Raw genomic sequence first — 27,350 nt, 5'->3', positions numbered from 1 at the left:
TGACTTAAGCTTCTAGAACTTTGACCTTACATTCTAGAACTTTGACCTAACATTCTAGAACTTGACCTAACATTCTAGAACTTTGACTTAACATTCTAGAACTGTGGCTTAATATTCTAGAACTTTGACTTAACATTCTAGAACTTTGACTTAACATTCTAGAACTGTGACTTAACATTCTAGAACTTTGACTTAACATTCTAGAACTTTGACTTAACATTCTAGAACTTTGACTTAATATTCTAGAACTGTGACTTAACATTCTAGAACTGTAATTTAACATTCTAGAACTGTGACTTAACATTCTAGAACTTTGACTTAATATTCTAGAACTGTGACTTAACATTCTAGAACTGTAATTTAACATTCTAGAACTGTGACTTAACATTCTAGAACTGTAATTTAACATTCTAGAACTGTGAATCAACATATTAGAACTTTGACTTAAGATTCTAGAATGGAAATTTAACATTCTAGAATTGTGATTAAACATTCTTGAACTGACTTTATCTAGAATCCATTGTCCCATGATGATCTCTCAAAATGATATTCTATTATATCTGCAAATACCACTAGAATGTTCTTCTCCTAAACAAATTACTTATAGAATATCAAACATCATTTTACATACAGTATCATGTTGTACACTGTCAACTAATTCTAGAAATGAACTGAGTGAAAAGGTCTTTATAAAAATCATGTTTAGTATCAGTCAACTGCTGACCATTTAAATAAGGAATACATGAAATAGCTGAAAAGTGCTGTATATTCAGTATCAGGTGATTGCTGGTCATTTAAAAAAATAAAATAAATGCCTACAATTTCTATATCGACCGAAGCGTCATTTTCTGCATTATATGTTCTGTCAACAAAGACTTTTCATATTGGAAAGCATATATGCTGATACTATTATTCCTGCCAATATTGGCCAGTGGATATTTTATAAGCAATTAGTTGATTATTCAATTAGTTATCATCATCATATCTGATCATTTCTTCAGGCAGAAATCTTCAAAATTCACTTCCTAAATGTGTGGTGATTTCCACAGTTTTCTATGATAGTAACTAAATATGTTTGTGTTTTGGACTGCCTTCAATAATTGCTGCTATTGTGGCAGACGGAGTTTGATTTTTGAGCTGGAATGAAAGTAGATGTGGCTTTTGCACTGATTTCCAATATGAAAAGTCTTTGTTTACAGAACATAACATAGTGAATAGCCTAATGCAGGATCAAAGCAGTTATATGTTTGTGTGCACTTAACATACTAAATATGTGGTGATTTCCACAGTTTTCTATGATAGTAACTAAATATATTTGTGTTTTGGACTGTTGGTCAAACATTTGTAGACCATGTCTTATTTCTGGGACTTTTGGTAGATTAAATTAATCAATTGATTAATCGAGAAGAAAATTGACATATTAGCCGTATCAATCCTACAGTGGAAACCAAGTTAAAAACCCAATAAGAACTGTGACTAAACATTCTAGAACTGTGACTTAACATTCTAGAACTGTAACTTTACATTCTAGAACTTTGACTTTACATTCTAGAACTGTGACTTAACATTCTAGAACTGTGACTTAACATTCTAGAACTGTAACTTAACATTGTAGAACTGTGACTTAACATTCTAGAACTGTGACTTAACATTCTAGAACTGTAACTTAACATTCTGGAACTGCAACTTTACATTCTAGAACTGTGACTTAACATTCTAGAACTGTAACTTAACATTCTAGAACTTTGACTTAACATTCTGGAACTGCAACTTAACATTCTAGAACTGTGACTTAACATTCTAGAACTGTGACTTAACATTCTAGAACTGTGACTTAACATTCTAGAACTGTGACTTAACATTCTATAACTGTGACTTAACATTCTATAACTGTGACTTAACATTCTAGAACTTTGGCTAAACATTTTAGAACTGTGACTTAACATTCTATAACTGTGACTTAACATTCTAGAACTTTGGCTAAACATTTTAGAACTGTGACTTAACATTCTAGAACTTTGACCTAACATTCTAGAACTTTGACTTAACATTCTAGAACTGTGACTTAACACTCCAGAACTTTGACTTAACATTCTAGAACTTTGACCTAACATTCTAGAATTTTGACCTAACATTCTAGAACTTTGACTTAACATTCTAGAACTATGACTTAACATTCTAGAACTTTGACTTAAGATTTTAGAACTTTGACCTAACATTCTAGAATGTTCAGCTAACATTCTAGATTGTTGACCTAACATTCTAGAACTTTTACCTAACATTCTAGAACTGTGACTTAACATTCTAGATCTGTGACTGAACATTCTAGAACTGTAACTTAACATTCTAGAACTTTGACTTAACATTCTAGAACTTTGACCTAACATTCTAGAACTGTAACTTAACATTCTAGAACTGTGACTTATCATTCTAGAACTGTGACTTATCATTCTAGAACTGTGACTTAACATTCTAGAACTGTGATTTAACATTCTAGAACTTTGACTTAACATTCTAGAACTGTGACTTAACATTCTAGAACTGTGACTTAACATTCTAGAACTGTGACTTAACATTTAGAACTTTGACGTAGCATTCTAGAACTTTGACTTAACATTCTAGAACTTTGACTTAACATTCTAGAACTTTAACTTAACATTCTAGAACTTTGACATAACATTCTAGAACTATGACTTAACATTCTAGAACTGTGACTTAACATTCTAGAACTGTGACGTAACATTTAGAACTTTGACTTAGCATTCTAGAACTTTGACTTAACATTTTAGAACTTTGACTTAAGCTTCTAGAACTTTGACCTTACATTCTAGAACTTTGACCTAACATTCTAGAACTTGACCTAACATTCTAGAACTTTGACTTAACATTCTAGAACTGTGGCTTAATATTCTAGAACTTTGACTTAACATTCTAGAACTTTGACTTAACATTCTAGAACTGTGACTTAACATTCTAGAACTTTGACTTAACATTCGAGAACTTTGACTTAACATTCGAGAATTTTGACTTAACATTCTAGAACTTTGACTTAATATTCTAGAACTGTGACTTAACATTCTAGAACTGTAATTTAACATTCTAGAACTGTGACTTAACATTCTAGAACTTTGACTTAATATTCTAGAACTTTGACTTAACATTATGGAACATTGACTTAACATTCTGGAACTGCAACTTAACATTCTAGAACTTTGACATAAGATTCTAGAACTTTGACCTAACATTCTAGAACTTTGACTTAACATTCTAGAACTTTGACTTAACATTCTAGAACTTTGACTTAACATTCTAGAACTTTGACTAAACATTCTAGAACTTTGACTTAACATTCTAGGACTGTACCTTAACATTCTAGAACTGTGACTTAACATTCTAGAACTTTGACATAAGATTCTAGAACTTTGACCTAACATTCTAGAACTTTGACCTAACATTCTAGAACTTTGACTTAACATTCTAGAACTTTGACTTAACATTCTAGAACTTTGACTTAACATTCTAGAACTGTGACTTAACATTCTAGAACTTTGACTTAACATTCTAGGACTGTACCTTAACATTCTAGAACTGTGACTTAACATTCTAGAACTTTGACTTAACATTCTGGAACTGCAACTTAACATTCTAGAACTTTGACTAAACATTCTAGAACTGTGACTTAAAATTCTAGAACTTTGACTTAACATTCTAGAACTTTGACTTAAGATTCTAAAACCTTGTCCTAACATTCTAGAATTGTGACTTAACATTCTAGAACTGTGACTTAACTTTCTAGAATGGAAATGTAACATTCTAGAATTGTGATTAAACATTCTTGAACTGACTTTATCTAGAATCCAATGTCCCATGATGATCTCTCAAAATGATATTCTATCATATCTGCAAATACCACTAGAATGTTCTTCTCCTAAACCAATAACTTATAGAATATTAAACATCATTTTACATACAGTATCATGTTGTACACTGTCAACTAATTCTAGAAATGAACTGAGTGAAAAGGTCTTTATAAAAATCATGTTTAGTATCAGTCAACTGCTGACCATTTAAATAAGGAATACATGAAATAGCTGAAAAGTACTGTATATTCAGTATCAGGTGATTAGTGGTCATTTAAAAAAAAAAAAAATGCCTACAATTTCTATATCGACCGAAGCGTCATTTTCTGCATTATATGTTCTGTCAACAAAGACTTTTCATATCAGAAAGCATATATGCTGATACTATTATTCCTGCCAATATTGGCCAGTGGATATTTTATAAGCAATTAGTTGATTATTCAATTAGTTATCATCATCATGTCTGATCATTTCTTCAGACAGAAATCTTCAAAATTCACTTCCTAAATGTGTGGTGATTTCCACAGTTTTCTATGATAGTAACTAAATATATTTGTGTTTTGGACTGTCTTCAATAATTGCTGCTATTGTGGCAGACGGAGTTTGATTTTTGAGCTGGAATGAAAGTAGATGTGGCTTTTGCACTGATTTCCAATATGAAAAGTCTTTGTTTACAGAACATAACATAGTTAATAGCCTAATGCAGGATAAAAGCCGTTATATGTTTGTTTGCACTTAACATACTAAATGTGTGGTGATTTCCACAGTTTTCTATGATATTAACTAAATATATTTGTGTTTTGGACTGTTGGTCAAACATTTGTAGACCATGTCTTATTCTGGGACTTTTGGTAGATTAAATTAATCAATTGATTAATCGAGAAGAAAATTGACATATTAGCCGTATCAATCCTACAGTGGAAACCAAGTTAAAAACCCAATAAGAACTGTGACTTAACATTCTAGAACTGTGACTTAACATTCTAGAACTGTGACTTAACATTCTAGAACTGTAACTTAACATTCTTGAACTGTGGCTTAACATTCTAGAACTTTGACCTAACATTCTAGAACTTTGACCTAATATTCTAGAACTTTGACCTAACATTCTAGAACTTTGACCTAACATTCTAGAACTTTGACCTAACATTCTGGAACTGCAACTTAACATTCTAGAACTTTGACTAAACATTCTAGAACTGTGACTTAAAATTCTAGAAATTTGACTTAACATTCTAGAACTTTGACTTAAGATTCTAAAACCTTGTCCTAACATTCTAGAATTGTGACTTAACATTCTAGAACTGTGACTTAACATTCTAGAATGGAAATGTAACATTCTAGAATTGTGATTAAACATTCTTGAACTGACTTTATCTAGAATCCAATGTCCCATGATGATCTCTCAAAATGATATTCTATCATATCTGCAAATACCACTAGAATGTTCTTCTCCTAAACCAATAACTTATAGAATATTAAACATCATTTTACATACAGTATCATGTTGTACACTGTCAACTAATTCTAGAAATGAACTGAGTGAAAAGGTCTTTATAAAAATCATGTTTAGTATCAGTCAACTGCTGACCATTTAAATAAGGAATACATGAAATAGCTGAAAAGTACTGTATATTCAGTATCAGGTGATTAGTGGTCATTTAAAAAAAAAAAAAAATGCCTACAATTTCTATATCGACCGAAGCGTCATTTTCTGCATTATATGTTCCGTCAACAAAGACTTTTCATATCAGAAAGCATATATGCTGATACTATTATTCCTGCCAATATTGGCCAGTGGATATTTTATAAGCAATTAGTTGATTATTCAATTAGTTATCATCATCATGTCTGATCATTTCTTCAGACAGAAATCTTCAAAATTCACTTCCTAAATGTGTGGTGATTTCCACAGTTTTCTATGATAGTAACTAAATATATTTGTGTTTTGGACTGTCTTCAATAATTGCTGCTATTGTGGCAGACGGAGTTTGATTTTTGAGCTGGAATGAAAGTAGATGTGGCTTTTGCACTGATTTCCAATATGAAAAGTCTTTGTTTACAGAACATAACATAGTTAATAGCCTAATGCAGGATAAAAGCAGTTATATGTTTGTGTGCACTTAACATACTAAATATGTGGTGATTTCCACAGTTTTCCATGATAGTAACTAAATATATTTGTGTTTTGGACTGTTGGTCAAACATTTGTAGACCATGTCTTATTCTGGGACTTTTGGTAGATTAAATTAATCAATTGATTAATCGAGAAGAAAATTGACATATTAGCCGTATCAATCCTACAGTGGAAACCAAGTTAAAAACCCAATAAGAACTGTGACTTAACATTCTAGAACTGTGACTTAACATTCTAGAACTGTAACTTAACATTCTTGAACTGTGGCTTAACATTCTAGAACTTTGACCTAACATTCTAGAACTTTGACCTAATATTCTAGAACTTTGACCTAACATTCTAGAACTTTGACCTAACATTCTAGAACTTTGACCTAACATTCTAGAACTTTGACTTAACATTCTAGAACTTGTACTTAACATTCTAGAACTTTGACTTAACATTCTAGAACTTTGACTTAACATTCTAGAACTGTGGCTTAACATTCTAGAACTTTGACTTAACATTCTAGAACTTTGACTTAACATTCTGGAACTGCAACTTAACATTCTAGAACTTTGACTAAACATTCTAGAACTTTGACTTAACATCATAGAACTGTGACATAACATTCTAGAACTGTGACATAACATTCTAGAACTGTGACATAACATTCTAGAACTGTGACTTACAGTTCTATAACTGTGACTTAACATTCTAGAACTGTGACTTAACATTCTAGAACTTTGACTTAACATTCTTGAACTCTAACTTAACATTCTAGAACTTTGACTTAACATTCTAGAACTGTAACTTAACATTCTAGAACTTTGACTTAAGATTCTAGAACTTTGACCTAACATTCTAGTACTTTGACCTAACATTCTAGAACTTTGAAATAATATTCTAGAACTTTGACTTAACATTCTAGAACTTTGACTTAAGATTCTAAAACTTTGTCCTAACATTTTAGAATTGTGACTTAACATTCTAGAACTGTGACTTAACATTCTTGAACTGTGACTTAACATTCTAGAACTTTGACTTAACATTCTTGAACTCTAACTTAACATTCTAGAACTGTGACTTAACATTCTTGAACTGTGACTTAACATTCTAGAACTGTGACTTAACATTCTTGAACTGTAACCTAACATTCTAGAACTTTGACCTAACTTTCTAGAACTTTGAAATAATATTCTAGAACTTTGACTTAACATTCTAGAACTTTGACTTAAGATTCTAAAACTTTGTCCTAACATTCTAGAATTGTGACTTAACATTCTAGAACTGTAACTTAACATTCTAGAACTGTGGCTTAACATTCTAGAACTTTGACTTAACATTCTAGAACTTTGACTTAACATTCTAGAACCTTGACCTAACATTCTAGAACTTTGACCTAACATTCTAGAATTTTGACTTAACATTCTAGAACTTTGACTTAACATTCTAGAACTGTGGCATAACATTCTAGAACTTTGACTTAACATTCTAGAACTTTGACTTAACATTCTTGAACATTGACTTAACATTCTGGAACATTGACTTAACATTCTGGAACATTGACTTAACATTATGGAACATTGACATAACATTCTAGAACTGCGACTTAACATTCTATTACTGTGACTTAACATTCTAGAACTGTGACTTAACATTCTAGAACTTTGACTTAACATTCTAGAACTTTGACTTAACATTCTAGAAGTGTGACTTAACATTCTAGAACTGTCACCTAAAATTCTAGAACTCTAACTTAACATTCTAGAACTTTGACTTAACATTCAAGAACTGTGACTTAACACTCTAGAACTGTGACTTAACATTCTAGAACTTTTACTTAACATTCTAGAACTGTGACTTATCATTCTAGAACTGTGACTTATCATTCTAGAACTGTGACTTATCATTCTAGAACTGTGACTTAACATTCTAGAACTGTGATTTAACGTTCTAGAACTTTGACTTAACATTCTAGAACTGTGACTTAACATTCTAGAACTGTGACTTAACATTCTAGAACTGTGACTTAACATTTAGAACTTTGACGTAGCATTCTAGAACTTTGACTTAACATTCTAGAACTTTGACTTAACATTCTAGAACTTTAACTTAACATTCTAGAACTTTGACATAACATTCTAGAACTATGACTTAACATTCTAGAACTGTGACTTAACATTATAGAACTGTGACGTAACATTTAGAACTTTGACTTAGCATTCTAGAACTTTGACTTAACATTTTAGAACTTTGACTTAAGCTTCTAGAACTTTGACCTACCATTCTAGAACTTTGACCTAACATTCTAGAACTTGACCTAACATTCTAGAACTTTGACTTAACATTCTAGAACTGTGGCTTAATATTCTAGAACTTTGACTTAACATTCTAGAACTTTGACTTAACATTCTAGAACTGTGACTTAACATTCTAGAACTTTGACTTAACATTCTAGAACTTTGACTTAACATTTTAGAACTTTGACTTAACATTCTAGAACTTTGACTTAATATTCTAGAACTGTGACTTAACATTCTAGAACTGTAATTTAACATTCTAGAACTGTGACTTAACATTCTAGAACTTTGACTTAATATTCTAGAACTGTGACTTAACATTCTAGAACTGTAATTTAACATTCTAGAACTGTGAATCAACATATTAGAACTTTGACTTAAGATTCTAGAATGGAAATTTAACATTCTAGAATTGTGATTAAACATTCTTGAACTGACTTTATCTAGAATCCATTGTCCCATGATGATCTCTCAAAATGATATTCTATTATATCTGCAAATACCACTAGAATGTTCTTCTCCTAAACAAATTACTTATAGAATATCAAACATCATTTTACATACAGTATCATGTTGTACACTGTCAACTAATTCTAGAAATGAACTGAGTGAAAAGGTCTTTATAAAAATCATGTTTAGTATCAGTCAACTGCTGACCATTTAAATAAGGAATACATGAAATAGCTGAAAAGTGCTGTATATTCAGTATCAGGTGATTGCTGGTCATTTAAAAAAATAAAATAAATGCCTACAATTTCTATATCGACCGAAGCGTCATTTTCTGCATTATATGTTCTGTCAACAAAGACTTTTCATATTGGAAAGCATATATGCTGATACTATTATTCCTGCCAATATTGGCCAGTGGATATTTTATAAGCAATTAGTTGATTATTCAATTAGTTATCATCATCATGTCTGATCATTTCTTCAGGCAGAAATCTTCAAAATTCACTTCCTAAATGTGTGGTGATTTCCACAGTTTTCTATGATAGTAACTAAATATATTTGTGTTTTGGACTGCCTTCAATAATTGCTGCTATTGTGGCAGACGGAGTTTGATTTTTGAGCTGGAATGAAAGTAGATGTGGCTTTTGCACTGATTTCCAATATGAAAAGTCTTTGTTTACAGAACATAACATAGTGAATAGCCTAATGCAGGATCAAAGCAGTTATATGTTTGTGTGCACTTAACATACTAAATATGTGGTGATTTCCACAGTTTTCTATGATAGTAACTAAATATATTTGTGTTTTGGACTGTTGGTCAAACATTTGTAGACCATGTCTTATTTCTGGGACTTTTGGTAGATTAAATTAATCAATTGATTAATCGAGAAGAAAATTGACATATTAGCCGTATCAATCCTACAGTGGAAACCAAGTTAAAAACCCAATAAGAACTGTGACTAAACATTCTAGAACTGTGACTTAACATTCTAGAACTGTAACTTTACATTCTAGAACTTTGACTTTACATTCTAGAACTGTGACTTAACATTCTAGAACTGTGACTTAACATTCTAGAACTGTAACTTAACATTGTAGAACTGTGACTTAACATTCTAGAACTGTGACTTAACATTCTAGAACTGTAACTTAACATTCTGGAACTGCAACTTTACATTCTAGAACTGTGACTTAACATTCTAGAACTGTAACTTAACATTCTAGAACTTTGACTTAACATTCTGGAACTGCAACTTAACATTCTAGAACTGTGACTTAACATTCTAGAACTGTGACTTAACATTCTAGAACTGTGACTTAACATTCTAGAACTGTGACTTAACATTCTATAACTGTGACTTAACATTCTAGAACTTTGGCTAAACATTTTAGAACTGTGACTTAACATTCTAGAACTTTGACCTAACATTCTAGAACTTTGACTTAACATTCTAGAACTGTGACTTAACACTCCAGAACTTTGACTTAACATTCTAGAACTTTGACCTAACATTCTAGAATTTTGACCTAACATTCTAGAACTTTGACTTAACATTCTAGAACTATGACTTAACATTCTAGAACTTTGACTTAAGATTTTAGAACTTTGACCTAACATTCTAGAATGTTCAGCTAACATTCTAGATTGTTGACCTAACATTCTAGAACTTTTACCTAACATTCTAGAACTGTGACTTAACATTCTAGATCTGTGACTGAACATTCTAGAACTGTAACTTAACATTCTAGAACTTTGACTTAACATTCTAGAACTTTGACCTAACATTCTAGAACTGTAACTTAACATTCTAGAACTGTGACTTAACATTCTAGAACTGTGACATAGCATTCTAGAACTGTGACTTAACATTCTAGAACTGTAACTTAACATTCTAGAACTTTGACTTTACATTCTAGAACTGTGACATAGCATTCTAGAACTTTGACTTAACATTCTAGAACTGTGACTTAACATTCTAGAACTGTGACATAGCATTCTAGAACTGTGACTTAACATTCTAGAACTGTGACTTAACATTCTAGAACTTTGACCTAACATTCTAGAACTTTGACCTAACATTCTAGAACTGTGACCTAACATTCTAGAACTGTGACCTAACATTCTAGAACTGTGACCTAACATTCTAGAACTTTGACTTAACATTCTAGAACTGTGACATAGCATTCTAGAACTGTGACTTAACATTCTAGAACTGTAATTTAACATTCTAGAACTGTGACTTAACATTCTAGAACTGTGACATAGCATTCTAGAACTTTGACTTAACATTCTAGAACTGTGACTTAACATTCTAGAACTGTGACATAGCATTCTAGAACTGTGACTTAACATTCTAGAACTGTGACTTAACATTCTAGAACTTTGACCTAACATTCTAGAACTTTGACCTAACATTCTAGAACTTTGACTTAACATTCTAGAACTTTGACTTAACATTCTAGAACTTTGACTTAACATTCTAGAACTTTGACTTAACATTCTAGAACTTTGACTTAATATTCTAGAACTGTGACTTAACATTCTAGAACTGTAATTTAACATTCTAGAACTGTGACTTAACATTCTAGAACTTTGACTTAATATTCTAGAACTGTGACTTAACATTCTAGAACTGTAATTTAACATTCTAGAACTGTGACTTAACATTCTAGAACTTTGACTTAATATTCTAGAACTGTGACTTAACATTCTAGAACTGTAATTTAACATTCTAGAACTGTGACTTAACATTCTAGAACTGTAATTTAACATTCTAGAACTGTGAATCAACATATTAGAACTTTGACTTAAGATTCTAGAATGGAAATTTAACATTCTAGAATTGTGATTAAACATTCTTGAACTGACTTTATCTAGAATCCATTGTCCCATGATGATCTCTCAAAATGATATTCTATTATATCTGCAAATACCACTAGAATGTTCTTCTCCTAAACAAATTACTTATAGAATATCAAACATCATTTTACATACAGTATCATGTTGTACACTGTCAACTAATTCTAGAAATGAACTGAGTGAAAAGGTCTTTATAAAAATCATGTTTAGTATCAGTCAACTGCTGACCATTTAAATAAGGAATACATGAAATAGCTGAAAAGTGCTGTATATTCAGTATCAGGTGATTGCTGGTCATTTAAAAAAATAAAATAAATGCCTACAATTTCTATATCGACCGAAGCGTCATTTTCTGCATTATATGTTCTGTCAACAAAGACTTTTCATATTGGAAAGCATATATACTGATACTATTATTCCTGCCAATATTGGCCAGTGGATATTTTATAAGCAATTAGTTGATTATTCAATTAGTTATCATCATCATATCTGATCATTTCTTCAGACAGAAATCTTCAAAATTCACTTCCTAAATGTGTGGTGATTTCCACAGTTTTCTATGATAGTAACTAAATATGTTTGTGTTTTGGACTGCCTTCAATAATTGCTGCTATTGTGGCAGACGGAGTTTGATTTTTGAGCTGGAATGAAAGTAGATGTGGCTTTTGCACTGATTTCCAATATGAAAAGTCTTTGTTTACAGAACATAACATAGTGAATAGCCTAATGCAGGATCAAAGCAGTTATATGTTTGTGTGCACTTAACATACTAAATATGTGGTGATTTCCACAGTTTTCTATGATAGTAACTAAATATATTTGTGTTTTGGACTGTTGGTCAAACATTTGTAGACCATGTCTTATTTCTGGGACTTTTGGTAGATTAAATTAATCAATTGATTAATCGAGAAGAAAATTGACATATTAGCCGTATCAATCCTACAGTGGAAACCAAGTTAAAAACCCTATAAGAACTGTGACTAAACATTCTAGAACTGTGACTTAACATTCTAGAACTGTAACTTTACATTCTAGAACTTTGACATAACATTCTAGAACTATGACTTAACATTCTAGAACTGTGACTTAACATTCTAGAACTGTGACGTAACATTTAGAACTTTGACTTAGCATTCTAGAACTTTGACTTAACATTTTAGAACTTTGACTTAAGCTTCTAGAACTTTGACCTAACATTCTAGAACTTTGACTTAACATTCTAGAACTTGACCTAACATTCTAGAACTTTGACTTAACATTCTAGAACTGTGGCTTAATATTCTAGAACTTTGACTTAACATTCTAGAACTTTGACTTAACATTCTAGAACTGTGACTTAACATTCTAGAACTTTGACTTAACATTCTAGAACTTTGACTTAACATTCTAGAACTTTGACTTAACATTCTAGAACTTTGACTTAATATTCTAGAACTGTGACTTAACATTCTAGAACTGTAATTTAACATTCTAGAACTGTGACTTAACATTCTAGAACTTTGACTTAATATTCTAGAACTGTGACTTAACATTCTAGAACTGTAATTTAACATTCTAGAACTGTGAATCAACATATTAGAACTTTGACTTAAGATTCTAGAATGGAAATTTAACATTCTAGAATTGTGATTAAACATTCTTGAACTGACTTTATCTAGAATCCATTGTCCCATGATGATCTCTCAAAATGATATTCTATTATATCTGCAAATACCACTAGAATGTTCTTCTCCTAAACAAATTACTTATAGAATATCAAACATCATTTTACATACAGTATCATGTTGTACACTGTCAACTAATTCTAGAAATGAACTGAGTGAAAAGGTCTTTATAAAAATCATGTTTAGTATCAGTCAACTGCTGACCATTTAAATAAGGAATACATGAAATAGCTGAAAAGTGCTGTATATTCAGTATCAGGTGATTGCTGGTCATTTAAAAAAATAAAATAAATGCCTACAATTTCTATATCGACCGAAGCGTCATTTTCTGCATTATATGTTCTGTCAACAAAGACTTTTCATATTGGAAAGCATATATGCTGATACTATTATTCCTGCCAATATTGGCCAGTGGATATTTTATAAGCAATTAGTTGATTATTCAATTAGTTATCATCATCATGTCTGATCATTTCTTCAGGCAGAAATCTTCAAAATTCACTTCCTAAATGTGTGGTGATTTCCACAGTTTTCTATGATAGTAACTAAATATGTTTGTGTTTTGGACTGCCTTCAATAATTGCTGCTATTGTGGCAGACGGAGTTTGATTTTTGAGCTGGAATGAAAGTAGATGTGGCTTTTGCACTGATTTCCAATATGAAAAGTCTTTGTTTACAGAACATAACATAGTGAATAGCCTAATGCAGGATCAAAGCAGTTATATGTTTGTTTGCACTTAACATACTAAATATGTGGTGATTTCCACAGTTTTCTATGATAGTAACTAAATATATTTGTGTTTTGGACTGTTGGTCAAACATTTGTAGACCATGTCTTATTTCTGGGACTTTTGGTAGATTAAATTAATCAATTGATTAATCGAGAAGAAAATTGACATATTAGCCGTATCAATCCTACAGTGGAAACCAAGTTAAAAACCCAATAAGAACTGTGACTAAACATTCTAGAACTGTGACTTAACATTCTAGAACTGTAACTTTACATTCTAGAACTTTGACTTTACATTCTAGAACTGTGACTTAACATTCTAGAACTGTGACTTAACATTCTAGAACTGTAACTTAACATTGTAGAACTGTGACTTAACATTCTAGAACTGTGACTTAACATTCTAGAACTGTAACTTAACATTCTGGAACTGCAACTTTACATTCTAGAACTGTGACTTAACATTCTAGAACTGTAACTTAACATTCTAGAACTTTGACTTAACATTCTGGAACTGCAACTTAACATTCTAGAACTGTGACTTAACATTCTAGAACTGTGACTTAACATTCTAGAACTGTGACTTAACATTCTATAACTGTGACTTAACATTCTAGAACTTTGGCTAAACATTTTAGAACTGTGACTTAACATTCTAGAACTTTGACCTAACATTCTAGAACTTTGACTTAACATTCTAGAACTGTGACTTAACACTCCAGAACTTTGACTTAACATTCTAGAACTTTGACCTAACATTCTAGAATTTTGACCTAACATTCTAGAACTTTGACTTAACATTCTAGAACTATGACTTAACATTCTAGAACTTTGACTTAAGATTTTAGAACTTTGACCTAACATTCTAGAATGTTCAGCTAACATTCTAGATTGTTGACCTAACATTCTAGAACTTTTACCTAACATTCTAGAACTGTGACTTAACATTCTAGATCTGTGACTGAACATTCTAGAACTGTAACTTAACATTCTAGAACTTTGACTTAACATTCTAGAACTTTGACCTAACATTCTAGAACTGTAACTTAACATTCTAGAACTGTGACTTAACATTCTAGAACTGTGACATAGCATTCTAGAACTGTGACTTAACATTCTAGAACTGTAACTTAACATTCTAGAACTTTGACTTTACATTCTAGAACTGTGACATAGCATTCTAGAACTTTGACTTAACATTCTAGAACTGTGACTTAACATTCTAGAACTGTGACATAGCATTCTAGAACTGTGACTTAACATTCTAGAACTGTGACTTAACATTCTAGAACTTTGACCTAACATTCTAGAACTTTGACCTAACATTCTAGAACTGTGACCTAACATTCTAGAACTGTGACCTAACATTCTAGAACTGTGACCTAACATTCTAGAACTTTGACTTAACATTCTAGAACTGTGACATAGCATTCTAGAACTGTGACTTAACATTCTAGAACTGTAATTTAACATTCTAGAACTGTGACTTAACATTCTAGAACTGTGACATAGCATTCTAGAACTTTGACTTAACATTCTAGAACTGTGACTTAACATTCTAGAACTGTGACATAGCATTCTAGAACTGTGACTTAACATTCTAGAACTGTGACTTAACATTCTAGAACTTTGACCTAACATTCTAGAACTTTGACCTAACATTCTAGAACTTTGACTTAACATTCTAGAACTTTGACTTAACATTCTAGAACTTTGACTTAACATTCTAGAACTTTGACTTAACATTCTAGAACTTTGACTTAATATTCTAGAACTGTGACTTAACATTCTAGAACTGTAATTTAACATTCTAGAACTGTGACTTAACATTCTAGAACTTTGACTTAATATTCTAGAACTGTGACTTAACATTCTAGAACTGTAATTTAACATTCTAGAACTGTGACTTAACATTCTAGAACTTTAATTTAACATTCTAGAACTATGAATCAACATATTAGAACTTTGACTTAAGATTCTAGAATGGAAATTTAACATTCTAGAATTGTGATTAAACATTCTTGAACTGACTTTATCTAGAATCCATTGTCCCATGATGATCTCTCAAAATGATATTCTATTATATCTGCAAATACCACTAGAATGTTCTTCTCCTAAACAAATTACTTATAGAATATCAAACATCATTTTACATACAGTATCATGTTGTACACTGTCAACTAATTCTAGAAATGAACTGAGTGAAAAGGTCTTTATAAAAATCATGTTTAGTATCAGTCAACTGCTGACCATTTAAATAAGGAATACATGAAATAGCTGAAAAGTGCTGTATATTCAGTATCAGGTGATTGCTGGTCATTTAAAAAAATAAAATAAATGCCTACAATTTCTATATCGACCGAAGCGTCATTTTCTGCATTATATGTTCTGTCAACAAAGACTTTTCATATTGGAAAGCATATATGCTGATACTATTATTCCTGCCAATATTTGCCAGTGGATATTTTATAAGCAATTAGTTGATTATTCAATTAGTTATCATCATCATATCTGATCATTTCTTCAGACAGAAATCTTCAAAATTCACTTCCTAAATGTGTGGTGATTTCCACAGTTTTCTATGATAGTAACTAAATATGTTTGTGTTTTGGACTGCCTTCAATAATTGCTGCTATTGTGGCAGACGGAGTTTGATTTTTGAGCTGGAATGAAAGTAGATGTGGCTTTTGCACTGATTTCCAATATGAAAAGTCTTTGTTTACAGAACATAACATAGTGAATAGCCTAATGCAGGATCAAAGCAGTTATATGTTTGTTTGCACTTAACATACTAAATATGTGGTGATTTCCACAGTTTTCTATGATAGTAACTAAATATATTTGTGTTTTGGACTGTTGGTCAAACATTTGTAGACCATGTCTTATTTCTGGGACTTTTGGTAGATTAAATTAATCAATTGATTAATCGAGAAGAAAATTGACATATTAGCCGTATCAATCCTACAGTGGAAACCAAGTTAAAAACCCAATAAGAACTGTGACTAAACATTCTAGAACTGTGACTTAACATTCTAGAACTGTAACTTTACATTCTAGAACTTTGACTTTACATTCTAGAACTGTGACTTAACATTCTAGAACTGTGACTTAACATTCTAGAACTGTAACTTAACATTGTAGAACTGTGACTTAACATTCTAGAACTGTGACTTAACATTCTAGAACTGTAACTTAACATTCTGGAACTGCAACTTTACATTCTAGAACTGTGACTTAACATTCTAGAACTGTAACTTAACATTCTAGAACTTTGACTTAACATTCTGGAACTGCAACTTAACATTCTAGAACTGTGACTTAACATTCTAGAACTGTGACTTAACATTCTAGAACTGTGACTTAACATTCTAGAACTGTGACTTAACATTCTAGAACTGTGACTTAACATTCTAGAACTTTGGCTAAACATTTTAGAACTGTGACTTAACATTCTAGAACTTTGACCTAACATTCTAGAACTTTGACTTAACATTCTAGAACTGTGACTTAACACTCCAGAACTTTGACTTAACATTCTAGAACTTTGACCTAACATTCTAGAATTTTGACCTAACATTCTAGAACTTTGACTTAACATTCTAGAACTATGACTTAACATTCTAGAACTTTGACTTAAGATTTTAGAACTTTGACCTAACATTCTAGAATGTTCAGTTAACATTCTAGATTGTTGACCTAACATTCTAGAACTTTTACCTAACATTCTAGAACTGTGACTTAACATTCTAGATCTGTGACTGAACATTCTAGAACTGTAACTTAACATTCTAGAACTTTGACTTAACATTCTAGAACTTTGACCTAACATTCTAGAACTGTAACTTAACATTCTAGAACTGTGACTTAACATTCTAGAACTGTGACATAGCATTCTAGAACTGTGACTTAACATTCTAGAACTGTAACTTAACATTCTAGAACTTTGACTTTACATTCTAGAACTGTGACATAGCATTCTAGAACTTTGACTTAACATTCTAGAACTGTGACTTAACATTCTAGAACTGTGACATAGCATTCTAGAACTGTGACTTAACATTCTAGAACTGTGACTTAACATTCTAGAACTTTGACCTAACATTCTAGAACTTTGACCTAACATTCTAGAACTGTGACCTAACATTCTAGAACTGTGACCTAACATTCTAGAACTGTGACTTAATATTCTAGAACTTTGACTTAACATTCTAGAACTGTAACTTAACATTCTAGAACTTTGACTTAACATCCTAGAACTTTGATTTAACATTCTAGAACTGTTGCTTAACATTCTAGAACTTTGACTTAACATTCTAGAACTGTGGCTTAACATTTTAGAACTTTGACTTAACATTCTAGAACTTTGACTTTACATTCTGGAACATTGACTTAACATTCTGGAACCGCAACTTAACATTCTAGAACTTTGACTAAACATATTAGAACTGTGACTTAACATTCTAGAACTGTGACTTAACATTCTAGAACTTTGACATAACATTCTAGAACTTTGACTTAGCATTCTAGAACTTTGACTAAACATTCTAGAACTGTGACATAGCATTCTAGAACTGTGACTTAACATTCTAGAACTTTGACATAACATTCTAGAACTTTGACTTAGCATTCTAGAACTTTGACTTAACATTCTAGAACTTTGACCTAACATTCTAGAACTGTGACCTAACATTCTAGAACTGTGACCTAACATTCTAGAACTGTGACTTAATATTCTAGAACTTTGACTTATCATTCTAGAATTGTAACCTAACATTCTAGGACTCTAACTTAACATTCTAGAACTTTGACCTAACATTCTAGAACTGTGACCTAACATTCTAGAACTGTGACCTAACATTCTAGAACTTTGACTTATCATCTAGAATTGTAACCTAACATTCTAGAACTCTAACTTAACATTCTAGAACCTTGACTTCACATTCTAGAACCTTGACTTAACATTCTAGAACTGTAACTTAACATTCTAGAACTGTGACTTAACATTCTAGAACTGTGACTTAACATTCTCAAACTTTGACTTAACATTCTATAACTTTCACTTAACATTCTAGAACTGTGTCTTAAAATTCTAGAACTTTGACATCACATTCTAGAACTTTGACATCACATTCTAGAACTTTGACTTACCATTCTGGAACATTGACTTAACATTCTAGAACTGTGACTTAACATTCTCAAACTTTGACTTAACATTCTATAACTTTCACTTAACATTCTAGAACTGTGTCTTAACATTCTAGAAATTTGACTTAACATTCTGGAACTGCAACTTAACATTCTAGAACTTTGACTAAACTTTCTAGAACTGTGACTTAACATTCTAGAACTGTAACTTAACATTCTAGAACTTTGACTTAACATTCTAGAACTTTGACCTAACATTCTAGAACTGTGACCTAACATTCTAGAACTGTGACTTAACATTCTAGAATTTTGACTTATCATTCTAGAATTTTAACCTAACATTCTAGAACTCTAACTTAACATTCTAGAACTGTGACTTAGCATTGACATTCTAGAACTTTGACTTAACATTCTAGAACTTTGACTTAACATTCTAGAACTGCGTCTTAACATTCTAGAACTTTGACTTCACATTCTAGAACTTTGACTTACCATTCTGGAACATTGACTTAACATTCTAGAATTTTGACTTAACATTCTAGAACTGTGACTTAACATTCTAGAATTGTGACCTAACATTCTAGAACTGTAACTTAACATTCTAGAACTGTAACTTAACATTCTAGAACTGTGACTTAACATTCTAGAATTATCAGTTTACTGTCACACTGTACATATAAAACTGGCAAATCTGCACAATGGAGAAGGTGGTACCACATACTATTTGGCAGTTTTTCTTGATTATCCCTGAATCAATTCATCACGTATCAAAGTAGTTGCTGGTTCATTTACAGTAGATCCATGACCGAAAGATCAACTAATTGTTTCAGCTCCCCTCTTTCTCTTTATCGCCTCCTTTCTAATATCTCCCTTTTCCTCCCTTCAGCCCTCCCATGTTCCTCCGTCAGCTGAACTCCTTCGGCACCTACTTTGTTCCCCGCGGCAGTCCCGCTTTCTGCAGGGCTGGCTTCAGGGGCAGAAGTGCCTCCTACTCCACCTACTACCCTCCACATCTCATCCCCACTCCTCCTCCATGGTGCTCAGTGCTGCGATTTCCCCCTCGGCCTCCTCGACCCCCCCTCCCCCACCCAGCAGCCAATCAGATCTTCTCCGGTAGGACGTTACACCCTCGGGGCATCAACCCAGGTGACTTTGGCCGCGGTACTTGGCGTCCTTTCTCCACATCTGCCGGCCTCATGATGGAGCGGCCCGACAGAGAGCCTCCTCACAAACGGAGGAAAAGTGCGGAGGAGAGGAGGAGCGCTGAAGAAAAGGAGCACAGAGGAGGAGCAGCAGGTACGACGGGAGGAAGGGATTCCATCGCAGACAGTCACCCTCAGCCAAACCACTGCATCAAAGATGGAAGTCGAGGCCGAGGGAAGAATGGGGCCGGCAGAGATAAAGACTTAGATAGGACTAAAACTGTGAATAAAGACAAACAGCAAAAAGATGAAGCCCCAGAAAGAGAGAGGAGCGCGCATCAACATAAAGATTCCCAGCCTGCGAGCTCTAGGAATCAAACCCACAAGTCAAAACCCGAACAGGATAAAGTTCCCATGCACGGAGCCAACCCCTGGTTCAAAGACAGGGGTGCAGAGGGGCAGGGAGGAGGGTGCCAGAGGAATACGAAACCGCCTCCACCACCAGAGGGACAGTTAAGGGACAGAAGTGGGAATGGAGGGTTGCAGAGGGGCTTTCTTTCCCAGCCTGGCAGCAGCACCCTCCCCCCAAACCCTTGGCAGGTATCTGGAGCCACCAGGCAGCCTCCTCCAGCTGGAACCTGCCCAGGAGGAGACGTGAAACGTGAATACCCTCCCGTCATTGTAGCATGTTTGACATTCTACCCTACAATATTGTGTGTTTAATATGCAATTAGCCTACTTAGACAAGAGATAGGGCTGCACCTAATGACTGTATTCACTCTTGGTTAATCTGTTGATTATTTTCCTGATTAATCGATCACTTGTTCTGTTTATAAAATGTCAGAAAATGGCGAAAACTGTGGATCAGTGTTTCCCCAAAGCTAATGATGTCCCCAAATTTCTTGTTTTGTCGGTAACTCAAAGATTACTGTCAGTTTACTGTCACAGAGGAGGAAAGAAACCAGAAAATATTTACATTCAAGAAGCGGAAATCAGAAAATTTCAATTTTTCTTTCTATGAAAAATTACTTTAACTGATAAATCGATGATCCAAATAGTTGGCTTTTAATTTAACAGTCGACGACTAATTGACAAATCTTTGCAGTTCTACACAGGGAGAGAGATATACCTATATTATTTCTTATATATTTTTATAAACCTATGGGCAACATAGTCATTGTCTCACGCTGATGAATAGAAGATGCAATAATCAAGTGACGGTGGAACTTCAGCAGGACGTTGTTGTAGAGCTGATGATCCTAGTTTATCATTAATTAGTTTGAAGAACCCTCCTGGTTCTTCTGGTTTGGATCAGTCTGAGATTCAGTTCTTTCCTCTCTTCAGCTCTACAGAGACACTGGGAGACCTCACCTGCATGCAGTACTGATGTCCAACCACCAGGGGTCAGCACAGCGTTTGACTTCTCAGTCATGTCCTACAACATCCTGTCTCAAGAGCTGCTGCAGGATAACTCCTACCTGTACCGCCACTGTCACCCCGGGGTGCTGCCCTGGGCCCACCGGCTGCCCAACCTGCTGGCTGAGATCCAGCAGTACAGCGCCGACGTGAGTGATCTTTAATGAGGGCTGTGGGGATACGATTATGCTTTCCCTTATTTTCTCTCATATAAATATATATTGTTATAATCAGTCAGATGTTCATGCTAACCATGACCAAAACTTCAAATAATGAGTTAAACGTGTCTATGCAGCGTTAATGGGCAAAACCTAAGCTTTAACAGAAAATCTGTCTTTTTTTTTTTGTAGATCTTGTGTCTTCAAGAAGTCCAGGAGGATCATTATGAAAACCACATTAAACCTGCTCTACAGGCACTAGGTGTGTGTGCGTGTGTGTTTGTGCGCATAATATTTGTAAAAATGCATTTTAATGTTTATAACCATTGCACCAAATATGCTTTTATTGTGAAATTCTACACATTTTAGATCTGTCTTTTCTCTTTTTATCATTATTTTGTATATTCATGAAATTGTGTGTGTGTGTGTGTGTGTGTGTGTGTGTGTGTGTGTGTGTGTGTGTGTGTGTGTGTGTGTGTGTGTGTGTGTGTGTGTGTGTGTGTGTGTGTGTGTGTGTGTGTGTGTGTGTGTGTGTGTGTGTGTGTGTGTGTGTGTGTGTGTGTGTGTGTGTGTGTGTGTGTCAGGTTACCAGTGTGAGTTCAAGAAGCGAACAGGAAGGAAACCAGACGGTTGCGCCGTCATCTTTAAAACCTCCCGCCTGTCACTCCTCTCCTCCAACCCTGTCGAGTTTTTCCGCCCCGGCGACGCCCTCCTTGACCGGGACAACGTGGGATTGGTTGTGCTGCTGCAGCCCAACAACACAACGAGCCAATCAGATCCCTCTGCCTTCATCTGCGTGGCCAACACTCACCTCCTCTACAACCCTCGCCGCGGTGACATCAAACTGGCCCAGCTGGCAATCCTATTGGCCGAGATCGGACGGCTGTCCCGCCTCCCGGACGGGACGACCAATCCGGTCGTGCTGTGCGGGGATTTTAACTCCACACCCCAGAGTCCGCTCTACAACTTTCTGACCACAGGCCACCTGATGTACAAAGGGCTCCAAAGCAGCATGGTGAGACACACGCACACACACACACACGCACACGCACACGCACACACACACACATTCATTCATTAATAAATCAATTAATACATTTTCTCGATGTTTGGGCAAGTGAAGACTTGTTTTTACGTATGTGCAGGTGTCTGGTCAGGAGAACAGTCCCAGAGGTCAGCGTCTTCTCACGTCTCCACTCTGGTCTCACAGTTTGGGAATTAACCATCAGTGTGAGTACGAGAGCAAACGCACCGCTGAGTCGTCCTCCAGCAGCCCAACAGGTACTCACCCAGCTCACAGTCCAGTTTTTGTTTACCTACCCCGATTTATAGATCATTTCATATCTTGATTACTATGTATATCATGATATTGCGTGTGTATTCTTGTATTTAATAAATAAATGGTGTATGTGGAATAACCACATGATAAAGCCTGTTTTTGTATATTCCTGTGTAAATTTAATACTTCAATACAAATGAATCGCTTTTTCTCCTTTTATTACAAACTTTAGTGAAAAATAAGCCATAAACTATGTTAACATCCACCCGTCTCTCTCTCAGCAGTAGAAGGAGCAATCTCTAATCTGACTGTAGAAGATCTGGCCACTAAAGCCGCTGCTGCTGTTTTTAACAGGTAATCTCTCTCTTTCATCCGACTGTAGAAACAAACACAGCAGCAACTGCAAAGTGTCTTCAAAGTGTCTTCTAGGGGACCTTTTGAAATGTTGCAATAACAAAACCACAGTGAATTAAAAGTCTTTAAATCTGTTTTGATAATTAGTTGAATTGAATTGTGTGTGTGTGTGTGTGTGTGTGTGTGTGTGTGCGTGCGTGTGTGTGTGTGTGTCCGTGTGTAAGAGCGACGAGGATTGAGCACAACTTGAAGCTGCTCTCGTCCTATCAGCACCGCTTGAAGCTTGATGGGAGACCTGAGGTCACCACCTGTCACTCTCGCATCGCCACGACTGTGGATTACATCCTGTACACCCCCGGTACTGACACACACACACACACACACACATACACACCATACACCATACCACAGACAGACTGTATAATAAAGATGGAATATCTTTTGGGTCTGAAAAGGGAAGTCAATGTCAGTGTCTTAAAGCTGCATTTTAAAGTTGCTTAACGTGCAACTTTACACTCATGTCCGCCCTCTTGGCCAAATATGGTCACATCCGGTTTCAAAAACCAAGATGTCGACGGTCAAAATGCCAAACTTGAGTCTTCAGAACCGAAGTCCACAAACCAGAGACTGATGTCACGATGGCTACGTCCATCTTTCCTATACAGTTTTTGTCCCTTACCAGAGAGTCATCTTTATTAATACTGGAGTTGATCAAAAAAAGTCTCTTACTTCTATCTGTCTTTCCTTTGTCCCTTTTCTTCCCTTGTTTCCTCTGTCTTCTCTTTTATCTGATCACACTCCCATCCCTCCTTCTCCCCTTTGTTCTCCTCCTTAAAAGAATTCAACACACCCCCTTCACTTCCTGGTGGGCGGGGCCTCCAACTGCTGGGCAGACTGTCATTGGTCGGTGAGTCGGAGATGGAGGAAGTCAACGGCCTCCCTAATCGGTATCACTCGTCCGATCACCTTCCTCTCCTCGCTCGTTTCCGCTGGCTGCTGAAATTGTGACATCCAAGAAGAAACGTATTAAATGTGTGAGAGGGAGAGGTGAAAAAAACAGACAACTACAGAGTCCAAATACTTGAATGCAGCATCGAAATGTTTTCTTAAAGTGTAATTCCGGCGTAAAATCATCCCAGGGTCTTTTTAACCAAATAAATTCATCCAATACGCCATTGAGACAATTTTTTTCTAGATATTCAGAGGAGCTGCTAACAGCCGGACGTGGCTAACACTGATTAGCTCGGGGCAGTAAGGTGAAGGCATTAAAACGTCTTTTTAAACCACTAATACTGCTCAAAATAATAATAATAATAATAATAACAGCAAACCTCTGCAGTAGCATGAGAAGAGTCCCTACACATAAAACAAAGCACCAACAGCGTAGTTAGTGAACCCAGAGTTTATTAAAAGAGTGTTTTAAAGACTTACCTACTGGCCCCTGTACCAGCTCCTCTCATAGTAAAGTCCACTCAAGTTGAGTAGAAAAGTCAATCCCAAAAGGAAGGAGCCCATGGGTGCTTTATTTAGGAATCGGACATGGAGGGGGGAAAAAAGTGTCCAGTGCGGTGTGGTTGATGATGGGGAATCCTCCATAACAGTCACACAGCTGTTGCAGTATTCAATGATTCCAGGCCATGGTGAGAAAATGTCACTCTGTTGGCAGCATAAACATTCTTCTACGGTGCCCATGGGCTCACAGTACTACAGACACCAAAAACTGCCCTCACACAGAGACTGATGCTATGTCTGAGGCTACCTCTACCTGTAACTCTTTCCGGCAGCACACGCCCCCACCGTCTCATGTGACATAAACAAACTAATGAACTAATAAACACTAATGGGCTCCTTCCTTTTGGATTGACCTTGGTAATCAACTTTACTACGAGAGGAGATGCTACAGGGGCCAACGGGTGAGTCTTTTAATAAACTCTGGGTTCACTAACTACGTTGTTGGTGCTACGTTTTATGTGTAGGGACTCTTCTCATGCTGCTGCAGAGGTTTGGTGTTATTTTGAGAAGTATTAGTGGTTAGAAAATACGCTTTAATGCCTTCATCTTACTGCCCCGAGCTAATTAGTGTTAGCCACATCCGGCTGTTAGCGACTCCCCGTCTTTAGTTGTTACACAGAAAAAAAATCTCGATTGCCTATCTGATGAATTTTCTTTACTGAAAAAGACCATGGGATGATTTTATGCTGAATTACACTTTAACCCTCAGATTTTGGACGACATCGAACAATTGTTTTAGGCAACTGGAAAATGTTTAACAGGGCAGAAAGGAAACTCCCTGTTTGTGACAGTCACATGATGTTTGTCTGTATGTCATTGTGAGTAATAATTGATCATTGTCACTCAGTCACGTTCAGACTTCACTGTCAAACTGACTCTTAATCGGATTCCTAATAATTTGCAGAAGACTGTTTTAGAAATATTCATTTCTTTGTCATTGTGTATAAAACTTGTGTGATGTGAATCTATGAAGGGAGAGCTTTTAGTTTAAACCTATTTTATTAAAACCTGAACATTTCACTTGAACTTAAAGTGCTGCTGATGAGTATTAACTATTTGGTAACTCTGTCGGCCATGATGAAGGGGCGAAGCAACCACAGCTGCAGCCATTATTCCACCAACAGAGACGTTATTTTATCCATGGAGTCACTTTTAAAGTCAGTTTTCTTAAAGGAACGATCGATTCCTTTTGGAAATAAGCAGCAGACTAAGCGTTAATGTTATTTGTTTGATCTTATTTCACTTATTTTAAGATGAGAAAAAAAAAATTGCGTCAAACGACGGTTGGAAAACAAATCAACTATGTTCATTTCTCTTCAAACTGTTCCAAAGTTGCCCCTTTCATCACCTCGGAAGTGCTTCTCGTTTATATCGAGTTCAATAATTAATGAAATTGCTTCACATTTTCAAAATATTTACTAACTAGGATGACTGTAGGGTTGCAAAGTCCCAGGAATGTTCAAAGTTGGAAACTTTCAATGGGAATAAACAGAAATAAACTGGAAATTTTGTGGTAATTTATACTAACTGTATTTAGCTCCTCATATAAAGACATAAATATAAACATGTTGATTTCTCGTGAGCAAACATTTGTAATACAAAGTTTTTGAAGACATTTTTGACTCGAGAACATATTTTGTATTTGCTAGTTAGCTTAAATCTCATTGATCACATGTATTGAGCTCAGTAATCTCATTAAATCTGACCTGACTGGATGTCATCCTTGGGGTCAAACACAGTAATGTGGCCTTTAAAGCCCTGCTGGAGTGTGCACGGTGCTAGTTATCTGTGCATGTGATGGAAGAATACAGTTAGTCCAAATTACCCCAAAATGTCCAGATTATTCCCGTTAATGCTGAGGCAGCCTTTTGTAACATCTTGGCTACAGATGAAAAACACCCTTATACCATTTGTATTTATTCAGTACCAAACTGAATATATTCATTCATTTCCATGGAAAGTTTCCAAATCTTGAAAAAAAAAAGAAGAAGAAGAAAAAGTTAAGATTCCCAAGCTAAACGTCCTAATGAAAAATGACCCCCCCCCACGTTCAGCCGTACTTTACATTTCACCTGCAAACGAAGCTTTGGTCACAAGTAAAGGAGAATAATGGGATGAAACGTTTCAGTGGACATTGTGATAGAATTTCAGATGTTTACTTAATAATCAATAACTAAGAGTGGATGTATTTTTGTAACATTTTGGAAAGAGAGTTTGTAAATAAAGGACTTGTGTTTTTACACGCGGCTGCTGTCGGTTTAATGTCGACTCTTTGGTGACTTCAGAAGATGGTTGGTTTTCCTTCCCTCCGAACCTGGCGTCACGTTTGTTTCAAAAGAAAGATGACGGTTCGTCTCGCTC

At 34.6% G+C, this 27,350-nt stretch overlaps 1 protein-coding gene across 2 annotated transcripts in view; it reads left to right on the top strand.

The window, feature by feature from the left end:
- angel2 (angel homolog 2) overlaps positions 1–26,909 on the top strand; it is a 32,616-nt gene extending 5,707 nt beyond the window's left edge. For both annotated transcript variants that reach the window (XM_083933755.1, XM_083933754.1), the window contains exons 2-9: positions 20,015–20,931; positions 21,615–21,835; positions 22,037–22,106; positions 22,429–22,859; positions 22,990–23,125; positions 23,405–23,477; positions 23,702–23,835; positions 24,316–26,909. In XM_083933755.1, coding sequence (XP_083789881.1) covers positions 20,022–20,931; positions 21,615–21,835; positions 22,037–22,106; positions 22,429–22,859; positions 22,990–23,125; positions 23,405–23,477; positions 23,702–23,835; positions 24,316–24,485 — 2,145 coding nt within the window. In that variant the 5' untranslated portion in view covers positions 20,015–20,021 and the 3' untranslated portion in view covers positions 24,486–26,909. The remainder of the gene's footprint in view (positions 1–20,014; positions 20,932–21,614; positions 21,836–22,036; positions 22,107–22,428; positions 22,860–22,989; positions 23,126–23,404; positions 23,478–23,701; positions 23,836–24,315) is intronic.
- The last annotated feature ends 441 nt before the right edge of the window (positions 26,910–27,350 follow it).

The sequence above is a fragment of the Echiichthys vipera genome, assembly GCF_963691815.1.
Source record: "Echiichthys vipera genome assembly, chromosome: 19".
Lineage (NCBI taxonomy): Eukaryota > Metazoa > Chordata > Actinopteri > Perciformes > Trachinidae > Echiichthys > Echiichthys vipera.
The sequence above is the reverse complement of the archived record's forward strand: the minus strand, read 5'-3'. Positions and strand labels throughout refer to the sequence as shown.